This window comes from Dipodomys ordii, unplaced genomic scaffold, assembly GCF_000151885.1.
Source record: "Dipodomys ordii isolate 6190 unplaced genomic scaffold, Dord_2.0 Scaffold138, whole genome shotgun sequence".
Lineage (NCBI taxonomy): Eukaryota > Metazoa > Chordata > Mammalia > Rodentia > Heteromyidae > Dipodomys > Dipodomys ordii.
The window spans coordinates 297,016-313,340 of NW_012267354.1; the positions used below are offsets into that span (position 1 = coordinate 297,016).

Consider the following 16,325-nt stretch of genomic DNA (forward strand, 5'->3'; position numbering starts at 1 on the left):
CACACAACCAAAAAAAAAAAAAAAAACATGGGCTGGGAATGTAGCTTAGTGGTAAAGTGCTTGCCTAGCATGCATGAATCCCTGGGTTCAATTCCTCAGTACCACATAAACAGAAAAGGCTGGAAGTGGTGCTGTGGCTCAGGTGGTAGAGAGCTAGCCTTGGGCAAAAAGAAGCTCAGGGAGTCGGGCGTCAGTGGCTCACATCTGTAATCTTAGCTACTCAGAAGGCTGAGATCTGAAGATTCCAGCTCAAAGCCAGCCCGGGCAGGAAAGTCTGTGAGACTCTTATCTCTAATAAACCACCAGAAAACCAGAAGTGGTGCTATGGCTCAAGCAGTAGAGCGCTTGCCTTGAGCTGAAGAGCACAGGGACAGTGCCCAAGCCCCATGACTGGCCCCATGGAGGGGGGTGGATTGGGGGGAGCTCAGGGATAGTGCCCAGCCCCATGACTGGCCAAAAATAAATAAATAAAAACAAAAACAAACTAGAGCCAGTATCAGAAGCCTATACTGAACAGGGGTTGAGATTCAGAGAAGAAAAAGGTAAAGGTGGACAGGCAGGGTAGTGAGAGAGGGCTGTGCGGAGGAGGTAGGCCTGAATTAGGCTTTAAGGGAGAGAAATGCTTCACAAACTAGATATTAGGAAGAAGGGAAGACAATGGGCAAAAGACAAGTAGGCTTGTCACTGAAGACAGGACCACATAGCTAAAGTGGTGAGTCCGTGGGCGTGTGGCAGAAGCCGAGGCTGGAAAGGCAAATGGAACATCCACCGGATGCTCAGTCATTTTAAAACGAGGCCACCTCTTCTTTCTGCTGTGGTAATAGATGTCTGGTACTGTGTTGGCACAGAACAGAAGTGTGGTAAATGGGCTGGGTGTGGTGGCACGTATCTGTAATTCCGGCACTCAAGGAGGCTGAGACAGGAGGATCAGGAGTTCCATTCCAGCCTGAGCTATACGTTGTCACAAACCAACCTGGCTGGTTCGAGATTTTTTCTCCTTTTTTTTTTTGACCTGAGACAAGGACTCAAACTGGGTACCTGACACTTTTGCTCTTTCAGTAGCACTCCACCAACTGAGCTATGCCTCCAACACTGGAATTTTATTCTTTTCGCAAAGACTATGAAAAAAATAATCCTGTTTCTCAATGTTCACTAATTCTTGTTATATGTAGAGAATAGTTATTGTTTTACTCGGGAGTTCTTATTTAGCTAAGAATACTTTCCCATAAGATGACAGATTTTAAAGTCTCTAAAAAGCCAAGTGCTGGTGGTTTATGCCTGTAATCCTAGCTACTTAGGAGGCTAAGATAGTTTGAAGCCAGCCTAGGCAGGAAAGTCCATGAGACTCTTATCTCCAATAAACTACTCAGAAAAAGCCAGAAGTGGCACTGTGGTTCAAGTGTAGAGTGCTAGCCTTGAGCCAAAGAAGCTTAGGGACAGTGCCCAGGCCCTGAGTTCAAATTCCAGGACCGGCACAAAGAAAAAGTCACTAAAATCCAAACATGTAGAGGACCAGCCAGGGGCCAGTGGCTTACACCTGTAATCCTAGCTACTCAAGGGGCTGAGACCTGATAGTCACAGTTCAAAGCCAGCCTGGTCAGGAATTCATGAGACTCTTACCTCCAATTAATTACCAAAAAAAAAAAACAGAAATAGAACTGTGGCTCAAGTGGCAGACTGATAGCCCTGAGGAAACAAAAAGCTTAGGGATAACACCCAGGCCTGAGTTCAAGCCCCAAGAACAGCATACACATGTGTGCATGAGCACACACACACACACACACACACACACACACACACACACACACACACACACGACGGAAGAAAATAAGCAGAAATTCTAGTCTCTAGGGCTTTCTCTCCAATTTTGTCTCTTGAGCAAAAGAAGCTCAGGGACAATGCCCAGGCCATCAGTTCATGTCCTAAGACCAGTACACCAAAAAGAAAACACACACACAAAAACAACAACAACAAGGTAGAGCCCTTCACTGGCATTTTACTGGCTGGGATAACAAGTCTCCACTCCAGCATGCACTGCTACATTCCTCAGACCTAACATGGGGATTATGGGGAAAACTTCTGGCAGAGGATTCTGGGTCTATTCAAAAAAGATCTTTTCATTTGACTTTAAAGCAGCTGGCAGCTCAATGAGATGGACCTTCTGACCCAGTAGACAGAAAGCCACCTGGTGGCAGAGCTAGGAGGGCATCAGGAAGAACTATAGCCTGAAGAAGTTTAAGATTTGGAGAGTGAAAGCCCTGAGCCAGGGTGCCTCTTCGGAAGACTATGATCTCTCAGCTGTAAGGCTTCATACCACTTCTTAGCTCTACTTTCTTATAAATGAGATGTCAGTCTTATATACTTCTTAGAATTCAATACAATGAAAGAATTGCCTACCACACTGTCAGGGACATTTTCACGATTCAAAAAGTTTCACTTGGGGGGCTGGGAAGGTAGCTCAGTGGCAGAGTGCTTGCCTTGCATGCATGAGGCCCTGGGTTCGATTCCTCAGCACCACATAAGCAAAAAGAAAAAATCTGGAAGTGGTGTTGTGGCTCTAGTGGTAGAGGACTAGCCTTGAGCTAAAGAGCTGAGGAACAGCTCCCAGGCCCAGAGTTCAGGCCCCACAACTGGACCTCCCCCCCCCCAAAAAAGTTTCACTTGGGCTGGGAAGGTGACTCAGTGGTAGAGTGCTTGCCTTGCATGCTTGAGGCCCTGGGTTCGATTCCTCAGCACCACATAAGCAGAAAAAAAAACCGGAAGTGGCACCGTGGCTCAAGTGGTAGAGTGCTAGCCTTGAGCTGAAGAGCTGAGGGACAGCGCCCAGGCCCAGAGTTTAGGCCCCACTACCGGACCCCCCCCCCCGCAAAAAAAAAAGTTTCACTTGAGCAATATAAAAATAAAAATAATATAGTTATCATTTTGTGAGTATCAAACCACTGCAAAAGTTTGGTTTATTTACTTGTCAAAATACCAGTTTCAGAGAAGCAAGTTACAGGTTCCTGACCTGTCCGTGTCATAGCTGGGAACTGGTTTAGGGGTCCTCTGATCAGCCAGAGAGATACTTGTACTTGGCAAACTTCTTTTGCTTTTAAAATTAAAAAGAAAATTGAACTGGGGGAGGGTGGGGGCGTGGAGGGGAATGTAGTTGTGGAGGTAGGAGGGAAGGGATGGTAGGGGAAAAACGAAGGAGGCAACAATGCTTGATAAGAAATGTACTCCTTGGGCTGGGAAGGTGGCTCAGTGGTAGAGCGCTTGCCTTGCATGCATGAGGCCCTGGGTTCGATTCCTCAGCACCACATAAGCAAAAAGAAAAAATCCGGAAGTGGTGCTGTGGCTCAAGTGGTAGAGCGCTAGCCTTGAGCTGAAGAGCTGAGGGACAGTGCCCAGGCCCAGAGTTCAGGCTCCACAGCCGGACCCAAAAAAAAAAAGTTTTGGAGGCTGGGAATATGGCTTAGTGGTACAGTACTTGTCTAGCATGCATGAGGCCCTGGGTTCAATTCCTCAGTACCACATAAATAGAGAAAGTTAGAAGTGGCACGATGACCCAAGGGATAGAGTGCAAAAAGCTCAGGGACAGTCCCAGGATTCACACGCGCACACACACACACACAAACCAAATTTATTAGGGATATGTTAAATGTAGGCACAGACACTGTGAAATCCTATAACATATAACCCAGGAGTTCTTAGAAGCATAGATAGTCTAGGTTTTCAGGTTGCCTTGATTATAATCTCTGTTGTATAACTTTGACAAATGACTTAACTTCTCTGTGCCTAGTTCTTTCTCTCTCTCTCTTTTTTTTTTTCCAGTTCTGGAGCTTGAACTCAGGGCCTGGGCACTGTCCCAGAGCCTCTCTGTGTTCAAGGCTAGCACTCTACCACCAGCCACAGAGCCACTTCCAGCTTTTTCTGTTTATGTGGTACTGAGGAATCTAACCTAGGGCTTCATACATACTAGGCAAGCACTCTACCACTAAGCCACATTCCCAGCCCTGCCTAGTTCTCTTATCCAGAAAAACCTGTTAAGGGTTGCTGTAAGGGTTCAATGAGTTACTTTGTAAGAAGCGTCTGAGGGCTGGGGGTGTGGCTCAGTGGTAGAGTGCTTGCCTAGCATGCATGAAGCCCTGGGTTCATGAAGTCATCAGTACCACATACACAGAAAAGGCTGGAAGTGGCACTGTGGCTCAAGTGGTAGACTGCTAGCCTTGAGCAAAAGAAGCTCAGGGACAGTGCCCAGGCTCTGAGTTCAAGCTCCAGGACTAACAAAAAAAAAAAGTGTCTTGAGATGGGCTGCTGGTGGCTCACACCTATAATCCTAGCTACTCAGGAATCTGAGATCTGAAGGTTGTTTGAAGCCAACCCAGGTAGGAAAGTCTATGAAACTCTTATCTCTACCAAATAGATGGAAGTAGGGGTGTGCCTCAAGTAATAGAGCACCGACTGGTCTTGAGCAAAAAAAATCTAAGGAACAATGCTCAGGCCCTGAGTTTAAGTCCTACTACAGGCACAAAAAAAAAAAAAAAAAGCAAAGGAAAGAGAGTAAGAGAGTAACAGAAAGAGAAAGAAGAAGGAAGGAAGGAAGGAAGGAAGGAAGAGAAAGGGAAAGGGAACGGAAAGGGAAAGGGAAAGAAAAGGAAGGAGGAGTTAGGGAGGTGGGGGGGAAGAGATGGTAGGAAATGTACTTATTACCTTATTCATGTAACTGTAACCCCCTCTGTACAGTATCTTTACAATAAAAAAAATATATGAAAAGAAAGAAAGAAAGAAAAGCTGGGTGCTGGTGGCTCACACCTGTAATCCTAGCTACTTAGGAGACTGAGATCTAAGGATCATGGTTCAAAGCCAGCTCGGGCAGAAAAGTCTGTGAGACTCTTATCTCCAATAAACCACTCAGAAACTGGAAGTGGCCCTTGGCTCAAATGGTAGAGTGCTCACCTTGAGCTGAAGAGCTGAGGGACCTAGGCCCAGAGTTCAAGCCCCACAACCGACCAAAAAAAAAGAAAGAAGAAAGGAAAAGTGGAAGGAAGGAAGGAAGGAAGGAAGGAAGGAAGGAAGGAAGGAAGGAAGGAAGGAAAACCAGGCAAGCAGGCAGACAAGCAAATTTAAAGACTAGCTGATTCAGGTGTGGTAGTATGTGCACGTGTTCCCTGCCCACAGGAGCTGAGACAGGAGGATCACCAGGTCTCCAGGCTGTGGTCAGTCTGGCCTAGCAAGATCTTGTCACACCACACACACACACACACACACGCAGGAGAGAATCCACACAAGGGAATACTACTGGGCTTCTCAGACAATGGTATTTCAGTAATGTCAAGGCACCTTGTGATTGCCACATGCCAACTTGGTCAACTATCTTCCTAGGCCCCACTGACCAAATAAATTTCTCAACAATAAATTGGCTTTCACTACAAATTTGATCAGTTGCTCATGACTGTCTCTCTGGCTGGCAGACTCACCATCAGGGCCCTGGCGGGCAGCAGCATGCAGAGCAGTGTCCCCATGGCGGTCCTGGTGGGCAGGGTCAGCCCCGAGGCGAAGCAGCAGGCACAGGGCAGGGGCATCATGGCGGGCACAGGCCCGGTGCAGTGGTGGGGGCTGCCCAGCATCCACATCAAGGCCTGGGTGTCGCTGGAGGAGGGCCTGGGCGCGCACCAGCCGTCCTGCAGACAAGTAACGGCGGAAGCGACGCTCTCGGCGTTGGCGGCGGGATGCGGAGGCCATGGAACTCTTGGGCTGAGGAAAAAGGAAAAAGTAAAGGCTGCAATCAGGGCAGATTTTGGCTTGCCCCTCCCGCTCCATTTCAGACATTCCTTCCTGTCTCTCAAATATCTCCTTGTTTCTTCTCACATCTCTAGCAAAGAGGAGGCCTAAACCTCATCCCTGACCAGATGATAGGTCTGAGAGAAAAATTTGAGGGGGGCTGGGGCACATATTAATTTTTTATGTAAATTTTGATTGCAAAGATATGTAAGTTACTTAAAAGCTCAAGAGCCCAGGTACATTTTTAAAAATAAACTTTGGGGAGAGGGAGAAAAAAAGAATAGGGCCTGGTGGGGAAATTTTTAACCAGCCAGAATCTGAACTTAAGTCACAGTTTCAAATAATGATCTAGAAATTTAATATAATGTACCCGGCAGACAGATGTAGAGGCTTCTCCCTCTAAGACCTGGGGGGAGGGGTTACTCATCAGACCTGTCCCCCGCCCCCCAAGTGCCCCCAGAGCCGTAGGCCAGAAGCCTGTGTTTAAGACGCTCCGAGAAGGGAGGCGGGAAGGGCGGAGATACTCCAGGTTGGCGGAAATGACGCAAGCGGAGACGCAAGTTTGGGGCGGAAATAAGCTTTGAAGCGCAAGGGATATCACTCATCCCCGACCGGGTGGTTTCTTCGTTAGGGCTCCGGCGGGGAAACTAGGGAATTTATGACAAAGGGTCCACCTGAAACCGGAAGATGGGATGAGATGCCAGGGCAGGGAGAAAGGAGGGTTGCCCCAGCTTCCCCCAACTGGGGCGCACAGAGTGGAAGGCGCAGTGATTGGTGGAAAGATGAAAAAATAGAGGAAAACTGCAGAGATAAAAACAGGATAAAAATCACTGTGGAAGTGAAAAACCCAACCACAATGAAGGCAAATAGGGATAGATTAAGACACACACACACACACACACACACACACACACACACACACACGAAAAGACATTAAGAGGGCTGGTGGTGTGGCTCAAATAGAAGAGCACTTGCCCAGCAAGCTCAAGGCCCGTTATTGAAGCCCTAGTACCGCCAAAATCAAATAAAATATTAAGACAACTGCAAGAAGAAACTTGGACTGGGGAAATGTAGAAGAAGATGGAGGCAGAAAAGCGACTTGGGAGAATTAAGCCTAACTCGTGGTAGGATAGTCTTCTCACCCCATTCTTTGGCTCTGTGCCTCCTTGAGGACCACCATTCCAGCTCTCCTCCCACTCAAATATTCCTCCCCTTTCTGTCCCAACCCCATCTTTAGACCTTAGTGGATGGGAAGGCCCTGTAACAGTCCGAAATTTGCTATCAGCTCAGGGCCCGGTCTCTGCTGCTCCCAGGTGGCCCTTTTGGGTACTGCTTGAATGAGGACCAGTCATCAGTGGAGGATTAGATTGGGGGAGACACTGGGTGCAGGAGGCTGAGTGAAAAGTGGAGCACTAAGACCCAGGAGTGGTGGAGGACTGCATCAACGAGCTGGAGGAGAACTAGGCGATTGGAGGTGGGAGCCATCTGGTACCTCGGTTGCCTTCAAAACAGCGTCATTCCTAGCGACAGAAATGGCCAGTCAGTCCCAGGGTATCCAGCAGCTATTACAAGCTGAGAAGAGGGCAGCTGAAAAGGTGGCAGATGCCAGAAAGAGTGAGTCTCCCCTTTTCTCTCTTCAGAGTCTGGAAAGAAAATTAGGGGTGAGGGATTAACAAATATTTGAGTCTTTTGGAAAATCCAAGGCTGGTGAAGAGACCTGGGGGCTGGAGTATGGAATAGTAGAGAAAAAATGGAGAGGTGTTAGACTCTAGTATTTTGCTACCTAAGGGAAGGCTTAGTAACTTTCACATTTTTGTGGGGGATCCATTCCCACCCGTTCTTTCTTCTGCCTCCAGGAAAAGCTCGAAGACTGAAGCAGGCTAAGGAGGAGGCACAGATGGAGGTAGAACAATACCGTAGAGAGCGGGAGCAGGAATTCCAGAGCAAGCAGCAGGCGGTGAGTTGAAGGGGAATTGAGATGGGATCCATCCGGTGCAAATTGGTGAGTACATCTAGTGAGATGAGTGCAGGTGACTCACCAGGAAACAGTGTTGGCAGGAGGCTGAGAAGACCCTGGTAAGAACCACAGCATTGATAAAGCCTTGACATGATATGTAACAGAGTCTAGGAGGTATTTTTTTAAATGCTAGAAGTGGGAGTTTGAACTGAGGGCCCAATGCTGTCCTTTGCCTTTTTCTCTCAAAGCTAGTGGTCTACTACTTGAACCACGGCTCCACTTCTGGCTTTTTGCTGATTAATTGGAGATGTGTCTCATAAACTTTCCTATCTGAGCTGACTTCAAAACAGGATCTTCAGATCTCAGACTCTTGAATCGCTAGAATGACAGGCATGAGCCATACTTGCCAAACTAGAGTCTGGGAGTTTTTGTTTTGTTTTGCTAGTCATGCGGCCTGAACTCTGGGCCTGGGCACTGTCTCTCAGCTCTTCAGCTCAAGGCACGTGCTCTACCACTTGAGACTCAGCCCCACTTCCGGCTTTTTCTGCTTATGTGGTGCTGAGGAATCGAACCCAGGGCTTCATGCATGCAAGGCAAGCACCGTACCACTGAACCACCTTCCCAGCCCTGGGAGGTTTTTTTTTTTTTTAAGGATATTTACACCTTAGGGAGAAGCAACCACCACAGTCTTTGTGGCATAATATGATAGTATTTAGGGTAGAGGGAAGAGTTTTATAGGTGGGAAGATGGTGGGGATTGTTTTAAATTTCTTACTGTTATTATAAAGGTAATATAGAAGTGGGTTAGAGTTTGATGGTGGGGATTTTATAGTCTTAGGATAATCCCTCATTTTAGGTGTTAGAGAGTAAGGGGTTGTGTTTATCCCTTTCATATCTGGGTATTTCTGTGGGATGGGTATGGTTTTAGAAAGGCTTCTCTTTTTGGTCTTATACAGGATCTTTCTCTTCACATGCTTGGACCTTTCTTTCTCTATTTCTGCTCCTCTGCCCCTTCCCTTTTCCCTACTCCTCAGGCCATGGGATCCCAAGGGAACCTGTCTGCTGAAGTGGAGCAGGCTACAAGGCGCCAGGTACAGGGCATGCAGAGCTCCCAGCAGAGAAACCGGGAGCGTGTCCTGGCCCAGCTTCTTGGCATGGTCTGTGATGTCAGGCCCCAGGTCCACCCCAACTACCGGATCACCGCCTAAGAGCTTTGCCTAGGACCCTTTATAAGGTCTCACTCCTCCTGACAGTCCTTTCCTCAAAGAAATGTCCCAAATAAATATCACTTCCCTTGTCTAGCATGCACAAAGCCTTGGATTCAATCCCCAGCACCGTACCAAAAAGAAAAAAAATAATATTTCACCATAATTCTTTCTGGAAATTCTAGGGGGCAGGATCTAATATTCTCCTTTGAGACTTGTAAATAACCTTCTCAAACATGAATCTTTGTGTTCTATAACACTAAGATCTTGTAAATGCCCAAGTCATCCTCACCTAACCCTTCTGTGTAATTTGGAATATAAGGGAAGTAATAAATGTAGAAAATACCCTGACTTTGGAGCCTAGCATATTTGGGTTCCTATCCAAATCCTGTCCCATTCTGACTGTGCAACTGGGACAGATGACTTAACCTGGAAGCCACAATGTCTTCCTTTGTAAAACTGGAATAGTAACAATAACAACAACAACAACAACAATGCCTACCTTGTGAGGTTTCTGCGATGATTAGGAATCATTAAGAGAATATCATGGTTCCTTGTAGGTACTAGTTATGATATAACAAATGGACCCCAAGATATTGTTACCACTTGCTGCTTACCTGTGAAATGCTAAATATTTCTGCTTCCTGATGTTTGTTAGTGGCTCTCTAATTCCACTCATTCTGTGATCCTGGTACTTCTCTAAAGAATGTATTCTTACCATCTTGCTTTCCCCAGAGACCTTAAGATCCCTGAAAAGATGAAAGGAGAGTCTCATTTAACTTCAGTATTTGGTTCCAGGTAGACACAGCATCTCAGGATCTTTTTGTCTCTCTTAGAATGTCCTTTCTCTTTATTGGCTATACTTCCTTTTTCTATTTCCCCAAAGACTCAACAGATGTTTACTGATTCCTGAGATCTAAAATGATGTGGTATACCCTATATGCATGGCCTTCCTTTCTATATCCTTAATGCCTTGCTTTCCCTTTGTAACAATGAAAATGTCAATAAAATAACTATGGACAAATGAGTTGGTGAGTTAAAACAGCCGCCTTTTGTGTCATCATTTCTCATTGCAGTCATTATCTTGTTCCACATTTACATATTCTCCAGATACCTCAAAAGCCTGTCCTTTGAAACTTGTTGGAGAAGCAAAAGCAAATAGTACTCTATTGTTTCTCTCAAATGAGAAATATATAGTTCCTCTTTTGGAAACCTGAGGAGTACAGACAGCAGCTGTAAGAGGAAAGCTAGTGTGTAGAACCACTCTTTTGTACCATTATCTTGTTTTGTTTGGGGGCTTTACATTATGTTTACATGTATCCCCTTATGTAGCCTCTGCAAAGACAGGGTCATTCATTGTGTCTCCAGATCCTAGGATAGCATTTGGCACAGGTTAGAGAACTGGTAAACACTGTAGAATAAGTTAAATGACACTTAAGGCTGGGAAAATTGCTCTTCTATGGTATGTTCCTTTATTTTGGTCAGTCCTGGGCCATGAACTCTGGGCCTGGGCGTTGTCCCTGCGCTCTTCTGCTCAAGGAGAGCGCTCTACTGCTTGAGCCACAGAACCACTTCTGGTTTTCTAGTGGTTTATTGGAGATAAGAGTCTTACGGACTTTCCTGCCTGGGCTGGCTTTGAACCGAGATCCTCAGATCTCAACCTCCTGAGTAGCTAAGATTACAGGCTTGAGCCACTGGCACCTGGCTGGATACATTCCTTTTTTTTTTTTTTGGGTCCAGTCGTGAGGCCTGAACTCTGGGCTTGGGCGCTGTCCCTCAGCTCTTCAGCTCAAGGCTAGCACTCTACCACTTGAGCCACAGCACCACTTCCGGCTTTTTTCTTTTTGCTTATGTGGTGCTGAGGAATCGAACCCAGGGCCTCACACATGCAAGGCAAGCGCTCTACCACTGAGCCACCTTCCCAGCTCTGGATACATACCTTGAATCTGTTATTTTTCTTCTTTCTTTCTCCCTTCCTGCCTTCCTTCCTTCCTTTCTTTCTTTGTACCAGTGTCTGGGACACTGTCCCTGAGCTTTGTGCTTAAGGCTAGTTCCCTACTACTTGAGCCACAGCCCCACTCTGGCTTTTTGGTTCTTAGTTGGAGACAAGTCTCATACACTTTCCTACCCAGGCTGACTTTAAACTGTGATTTTGAGTAGCTAGGATTACAGGCATGAGCCACTGGTGACAGTAGATCAGTTACTTTTCTTTACTACAGAAGGCAAGCTTGCTTTTCAGACTGATTAATGAGATTGAAGAGAGAGGCAAGATACAAAGATAATTAGATGTTGACAACCTGGCTGTCACTGTTTGCTCTGGATATGTTTTATTTTTCTAAGTGTGTCTGCTTATCTATAAAATATAAATGAAAGGTTATGGGTGGGATTGGGAAAGATAGGGGAGCATCATGGAAGGGGTGACATAGATCAAAATGTATTATAAACTGATTCCTTGAACTGAAACCCAAAGATTTAAAAAAAAAATACAAAGCCGGGTGCCAGTGGCTCACACCTGTAATCCTAGCTACTGAGGAGGCTGAGATCTGAGGATTGTGGTTCAAAGACAGCCCGAGCAGAAAAGTCTGTGAGACTCTTATCTCCAATTAACTACCAGAAAACCAGAAGTGGTGCTGTGGCTCAAGCTGTGGAGGGCTCGCTTTGAGTTGAAGAGTGAGCAGGGATAGCACCCAAGCCCAGAGTTCAAGCCCCATGACCGACAAAAAAAAAAAAAAAAAAAAAAATATATATATATATATATATATATATATATATATGAATGGTACCTTCTTAGTGTTAAATGGCTAAGTGTGCTAATAAGAAGGCATTAAACACTTGCCACTTTAAAACAAGCAATATGTAAAGAAAATGCAAATAAAAACAACATTGACATACCACCTTACCCTAATCAGAATGGCTCACATCCTAAAGTCAGCCAACAACAAATGCTGGAGGGGATGCGGAGAAAGACGAACCCTCCTGCATTGTTGGTGGGAATGTATACTAATAACAACCACTTTGGAAAACAGTCTGGAGATACCTCAGAAAGCTAAATGTAGACCTCCCCTATGACCCAGCCATACCACTCCTAGGCATCTACCCTGAGCAACAGGAACCAATATACAAAGACACATGCACCTCCATGTTTATTACAGCACTGTTCACAATAGCAAAGATTTGGAAACAACCCAGATGCCTCACTACTGAGTGGATCCAAAAATTGTGGCACCTATATACAATGGAATATTATACAGCCATTAGAAAGGACAAAATAATGGCATTTGCAGGGAAATGGATAGAACTAGAGCAGATTATTTTGAGTGAAGTAAGCCAAAAACAAAGAGACAAACGGCACATGGTCTCCCTGATATGTGGATGCTAAAGCCAAAATACAAGAAGATATGGCAAAGAAATAGGACTCAAGAAACAAAGGACAGGGGCTGGGAAGGTGGCTCAGTGGTAGAGCGCTTGCCTTGCATACGTGAGACCCTGGGTTCGATTCCTCAGCACCACATAAGCAAAAAGAAAAAAGCTGGAAGTGGCACTGTGGCTCAAGTGGTAGAGCGCTAGCCTTGAGCTGAAGAGCTGAGGGACAGCACCCAGGCCCAGAGTTCAGGCCCCACAACCGAAACAAAAGACAACCACCCATTTTGTTGTATCATTGCTAAATGACTCCATGTTCTTGACCATATATATGGTAGATATATGCACGTAACAGAGGGAAGCCAGGAGGAGAAACAGAATAAGTGGGAACAGCCTACATTAAAAAAAAAGGAAAGAAATGGAAACATCACCTGATGTGGAAAAAATAACTTGTATTGTCAAAGCTCATAGAATTCACAAACTGGGGGGGGAGGGGGGAGGCTGGGAAGGGATGTGAAGGGTAAACAAAGGAGGAGGCTGCAATGCTTGGTAAGAAATGTACCCATTATCCTGCCCATGTAATTGTAACTCCTCTGTACAGCATGTTCACAAATAAAATAAAATTAAAAAAAAAAAGAATTCACAAACTGTATAGACCATAATAATGACAATTTGCCTTGTGAAAGTTAAAATATGTTTGTGGCTATTCCACAATACTGTAAAATATGTGAAATTTATGTGATCACCTAATCTCAATTAAAGAAAAAAAGTGAGAGAAGGGTTGGGTTAAGAGAGATGGGTGACAATGTTGTCAGATACTTTGTACTCATATACTGTTTTGTAGAATGGGAACTTCTTTGTACAACTACTTAAAGATAATTATATGTGTGTGTGTGTGTGTGTGTGTGTGTGTGTGTGTGTGTGAGACAGTGAAAGGTTAAAAAAATAAAATAAGCAACAAAACATCACATCCAGCTTCCACAGCAGCCCCAAAACAATGTTTCATTCAGGGTGGGAAACAAAACAAAACAAAAACCCAAGCAGAAACAATGAGGTGGTTGGAATGGGATTAAGAACATTTAAAGCCCATTAATACTGTTAGGAAAGATCAAGCGGAGGAAAGGAGAGAAAGAAGGCAGAGACCTCAACAGACCAGAATAGGTTTTAATCATTGCTGCAGAGGGACTCCATGTAACTGGGAGCTGGGTCAGAGAAACGAGGGGGAGGGGGAGGTTTTTACACATTTTGAGTGTGCAGTTTCTTTTGAATGTCTTTGTGGTTGTGACAGATGGTGCACTTTCAGATAAGGTCGAGGGTGCAATTTTGCTAGGAATAACTCAAGGACAGGGATAAGATTGTGGGAGATTTTTCAGGCAGGGGGGAGGAATCAATGGGCTAAGGGAGCAGCATTAAGTTATGAGAACACAGCGGATTGCCATCAAATACTATTTGTAGAAAGTTGTGTAGCTCTGGAGTCCTACCATTTATTTTTGAAACTTGGAGATGAACCTAGACCCCTGTTTCTACTCTAGGGATTCAGAACACTTTTCTGACAACCCTGACCCACCAACCCAAGAACCCAAGCTATATGGGCCAACGACATTTTGGGCAATTACTGCCCACAGTCGCCATCTCTGGGAAAAGGGAGAGGCAAGACTCCTGAACACAGTTCACTACAGATCTCAGAGCTCTGCTTCTTCCCTCCTTTCTGCAGAGCAAGATTTAACTTAGAACAAGCCGGTTAGACCAGAGGTCACCTTGACTACCGCGCCAAGGACCCCGTGGGAACGCGCAGGCTCCCCCCGCCCCCTCGCGCTTCTTTTTCGCGCGTTCACGGAGAGCTGTCTAGAGAGAAAACCTGAGTGGCGAAAACCTAAACGATGACGTAAAGATCATGGAGAAAAGTATAAAGGTGAAGGAAGATAAGAGTAGGAAACAACGTTACTTTTATGTCTTACTGACAGTAGCGGAAGAGTTAGAAGTGGCTTGGTTTTCTTTTTCCTGACTGGCATTCTCCAAAGGCAACCCCGGAGCGCGCGGAACTATAGAACTGCTGAAGGTCCTTCTTCCCGCACCCTGCGCCTGCGCTCTGACTTCCAAGAAGGCGGGAGGACGGGGGATAGAGGAAAGCCTGGAACCGGAAGTGGAGGAAGGTTCTCTCTTTCGATCGAGTTGCCGCCGCCATACACGCTCGCCCTGCAAAGGTAAGCTTTGGCCTTCATTAGAATCCGCCTCCATCTGCTCTTCTCCCAGGCCACCCTGCTATAAAGGTTCCCGATACCTCTTCCACAGTCGATGGTCTGGTTGCTAAGGCCTAGTTGGGTTGTTATTTCCACTGATTTCACTCTTTGCGAGAGCAAAAGCTTTTGGGGTGAGGTAGGGAGGGAAAGGGGGGCCCAATCCAAGATGGTGGCTCGGGCGCCATTGTGTTCCCTTTGCTCCCTATTTCTTCATTGGGTCCCTCGGCTACCTGAGGTCCCTGCGACCTCGAGAGGCGGTGCTAGACGTCCCCTAGTCTTTGGCATTTGTGGAGGGCGGGGCTTTTCTCGCCTTCACTCTTGGCCTTGTCTCGGCGGGTGATGGGATAGAGTTTGCATTTGGGCGCAGCTGGACAGTTCTCAGATGGACTTTGCCGGCATTTGGAGGGATTTCTCAACGCGTGTGAGTGCTTCTCGGAAAGGTATCTGAGTAGTAGTGAAAGGGTGGCGTTGAGGCCACTTGGTAAACATTGTTAAGCTGAAGCGGGGGTACCGAAGGAAGAAGGGGGGGTCTCCTCCTTTCGTGGCTACTAAAATGTATTAATTTTTACAGAGCTGAGGACTAAACCCAGGGCCTCGCCCCAAAGGCAAGCCCGGTATCTCTGAGCTCGTCCCAGCTCGTTTTTGTTTTTTGCTTTTGAGCCATTCTCTTACCCCCAGCTCCTCATTGTTAATTACATGCGACTGTTCAGTTTGTATCTGAAACCCAGGGTCCTTATCTTCTTCATGCTGGCCCTCTAACTCATTTTCCAATCTGGATTACAGACAGGCTTGAACTGCCACACCTGGCACACAGGTGTTTCTTAAAACAGTGGAAGGGTACTGGGGAGTGGGCAGGTAAATAGCAGCCACATGATGTTTCATTGTGAGAAGTGAGCGCTCTGCGCAATGCTGACCATAATCTATCACCCTTGACTGATGGCTGCTTCGTTAGGGATTGATACCTTATAAACCCATCTCCTGTCTGAACTGGTTCCTGCTAGTATGACTAAATCTTTTTTAGGAACCCCATCTCTTGAGACCACTCTTCTCATTTAAAAAATATATATATTTGCTGTTCACTTTTGTCATTTGCATTTCCAGTACAGGAGATATAGTTTAGGGGCAACATGAATAGTGGGGGGCAAAAAGCGTTGGTAAATGTATGCTTGTGACGGGTTAAATTTTTTGGTCTTTTGTCCTACAGCTCTTCGATTGGAAACTAGTATCTGCCCTTTTCCTTTCTCAAGCCCTTCCCCCCTCCCCTGGTTTTCACATTTTCTGGGAGAATTTCTACAGAGACCTCTCCCATTATCCCCTTGCTGGCGTAATAATGGCAGAGAACGATGTGGACAATGAGCTCTTGGACTATGAAGAGGATGAGGTGGAGACCGCAGCTGGGGGAGATGGGGCTGAAGCCCCTGCCAAGAAAGATGTCAAGGGCTCTTATGTTTCCATCCACAGCTCTGGCTTTCGAGACTTCTTGCTCAAGCCAGAGTTGCTCCGAGCCATTGTCGACTGTGGCTTTGAGCATCCATCTGAAGGTACGTTTTCTGTTGAGCATAGACTGCTTATTAGGCACTTTAGGGATATTTTAAAGAGGTGTGTCTGGGTGCTGGGAAGGTGGCTCGGTGGTAGAGCGCTTGCCTTGCATGCCTGAGGCCCTGGGTTCGATTACTCAGCTCCACATAAGCAAAAAGAAAAAAGCCGGAAGTGGCTCTGTGGCTCAAGTGGTAGAGTGGTAGCCTTGAGCTGAAGAGCTGAGGGACAGTGCCCAGGCCCAGAGTTCAGGCCCCACTACTGG

At 46.1% G+C, this 16,325-nt stretch overlaps 3 protein-coding genes across 4 annotated transcripts in view; 2 read left to right on the forward strand and 1 right to left on the reverse strand.

Annotated features, from left to right (window-relative positions):
* Positions 1-6,303, reverse strand: part of Nfkbil1 (nuclear factor of kappa light polypeptide gene enhancer in B-cells inhibitor-like 1) — a 15,674-nt gene extending 9,371 nt beyond the window's left edge. Inside the window, exons 1-2 of the mRNA XM_013031382.1 lie at positions 6,134-6,303; positions 5,460-5,736 (exon numbers count right to left, since the gene is read on the reverse strand). Coding sequence (XP_012886836.1) covers positions 5,460-5,736; positions 6,134-6,190 — 334 coding nt within the window. The 5' untranslated portion in view covers positions 6,191-6,303. The remainder of the gene's footprint in view (positions 1-5,459; positions 5,737-6,133) is intronic.
* A 964-nt stretch (positions 6,304-7,267) lies between these two features.
* Atp6v1g2 (ATPase, H+ transporting, lysosomal 13kDa, V1 subunit G2) lies at positions 7,268-9,068 on the forward strand. 2 transcript variants are annotated; one of them, XM_013031299.1, is made up of 3 exons: positions 7,268-7,377; positions 7,620-7,720; positions 8,754-9,068. In XM_013031299.1, the coding sequence occupies exons 1-3, from the start codon at positions 7,296-7,298 to the stop codon at positions 8,925-8,927; spliced, it is 357 nt and encodes a 118-aa protein (XP_012886753.1). In that variant the 5' UTR covers positions 7,268-7,295; the 3' UTR covers positions 8,928-9,068. The 2 variants fall into 2 exon arrangements, with proteins under 2 accessions (XP_012886753.1, XP_012886754.1); XM_013031300.1 differs by having other exon boundaries at positions 7,620-7,642; positions 8,796-9,068.
* A 5,797-nt stretch (positions 9,069-14,865) lies between these two features.
* Positions 14,866-16,325, forward strand: part of Ddx39b (DEAD (Asp-Glu-Ala-Asp) box polypeptide 39B) — a 33,791-nt gene continuing 32,331 nt past the window's right edge. Inside the window, exons 1-2 of the mRNA XM_013031105.1 lie at positions 14,866-14,964; positions 15,729-16,065. Of these exons, the coding sequence (XP_012886559.1) occupies positions 15,855-16,065 (211 nt within the window). The 5' untranslated portion in view covers positions 14,866-14,964; positions 15,729-15,854. The remainder of the gene's footprint in view (positions 14,965-15,728; positions 16,066-16,325) is intronic.

Bases quoted from the DNA above. Each gene is read 5' to 3' on its own strand.
- Atp6v1g2 (XM_013031299.1), top strand. From the start codon at position 7,296: ATGGCCAGTCAGTCCCAGGGTATCCAGCAGCTATTACAAGCTGAGAAG. The intron at 7,378-7,619 runs GTGAGTCTCCCC...TTCTGCCTCCAG, and splicing joins GGTGGCAGATGCCAGAAAGA to GAAAAGCTCGAAGACTGAAG. The intron at 7,721-8,753 runs GTGAGTTGAAGG...CCTACTCCTCAG, and splicing joins TCCAGAGCAAGCAGCAGGCG to GCCATGGGATCCCAAGGGAA.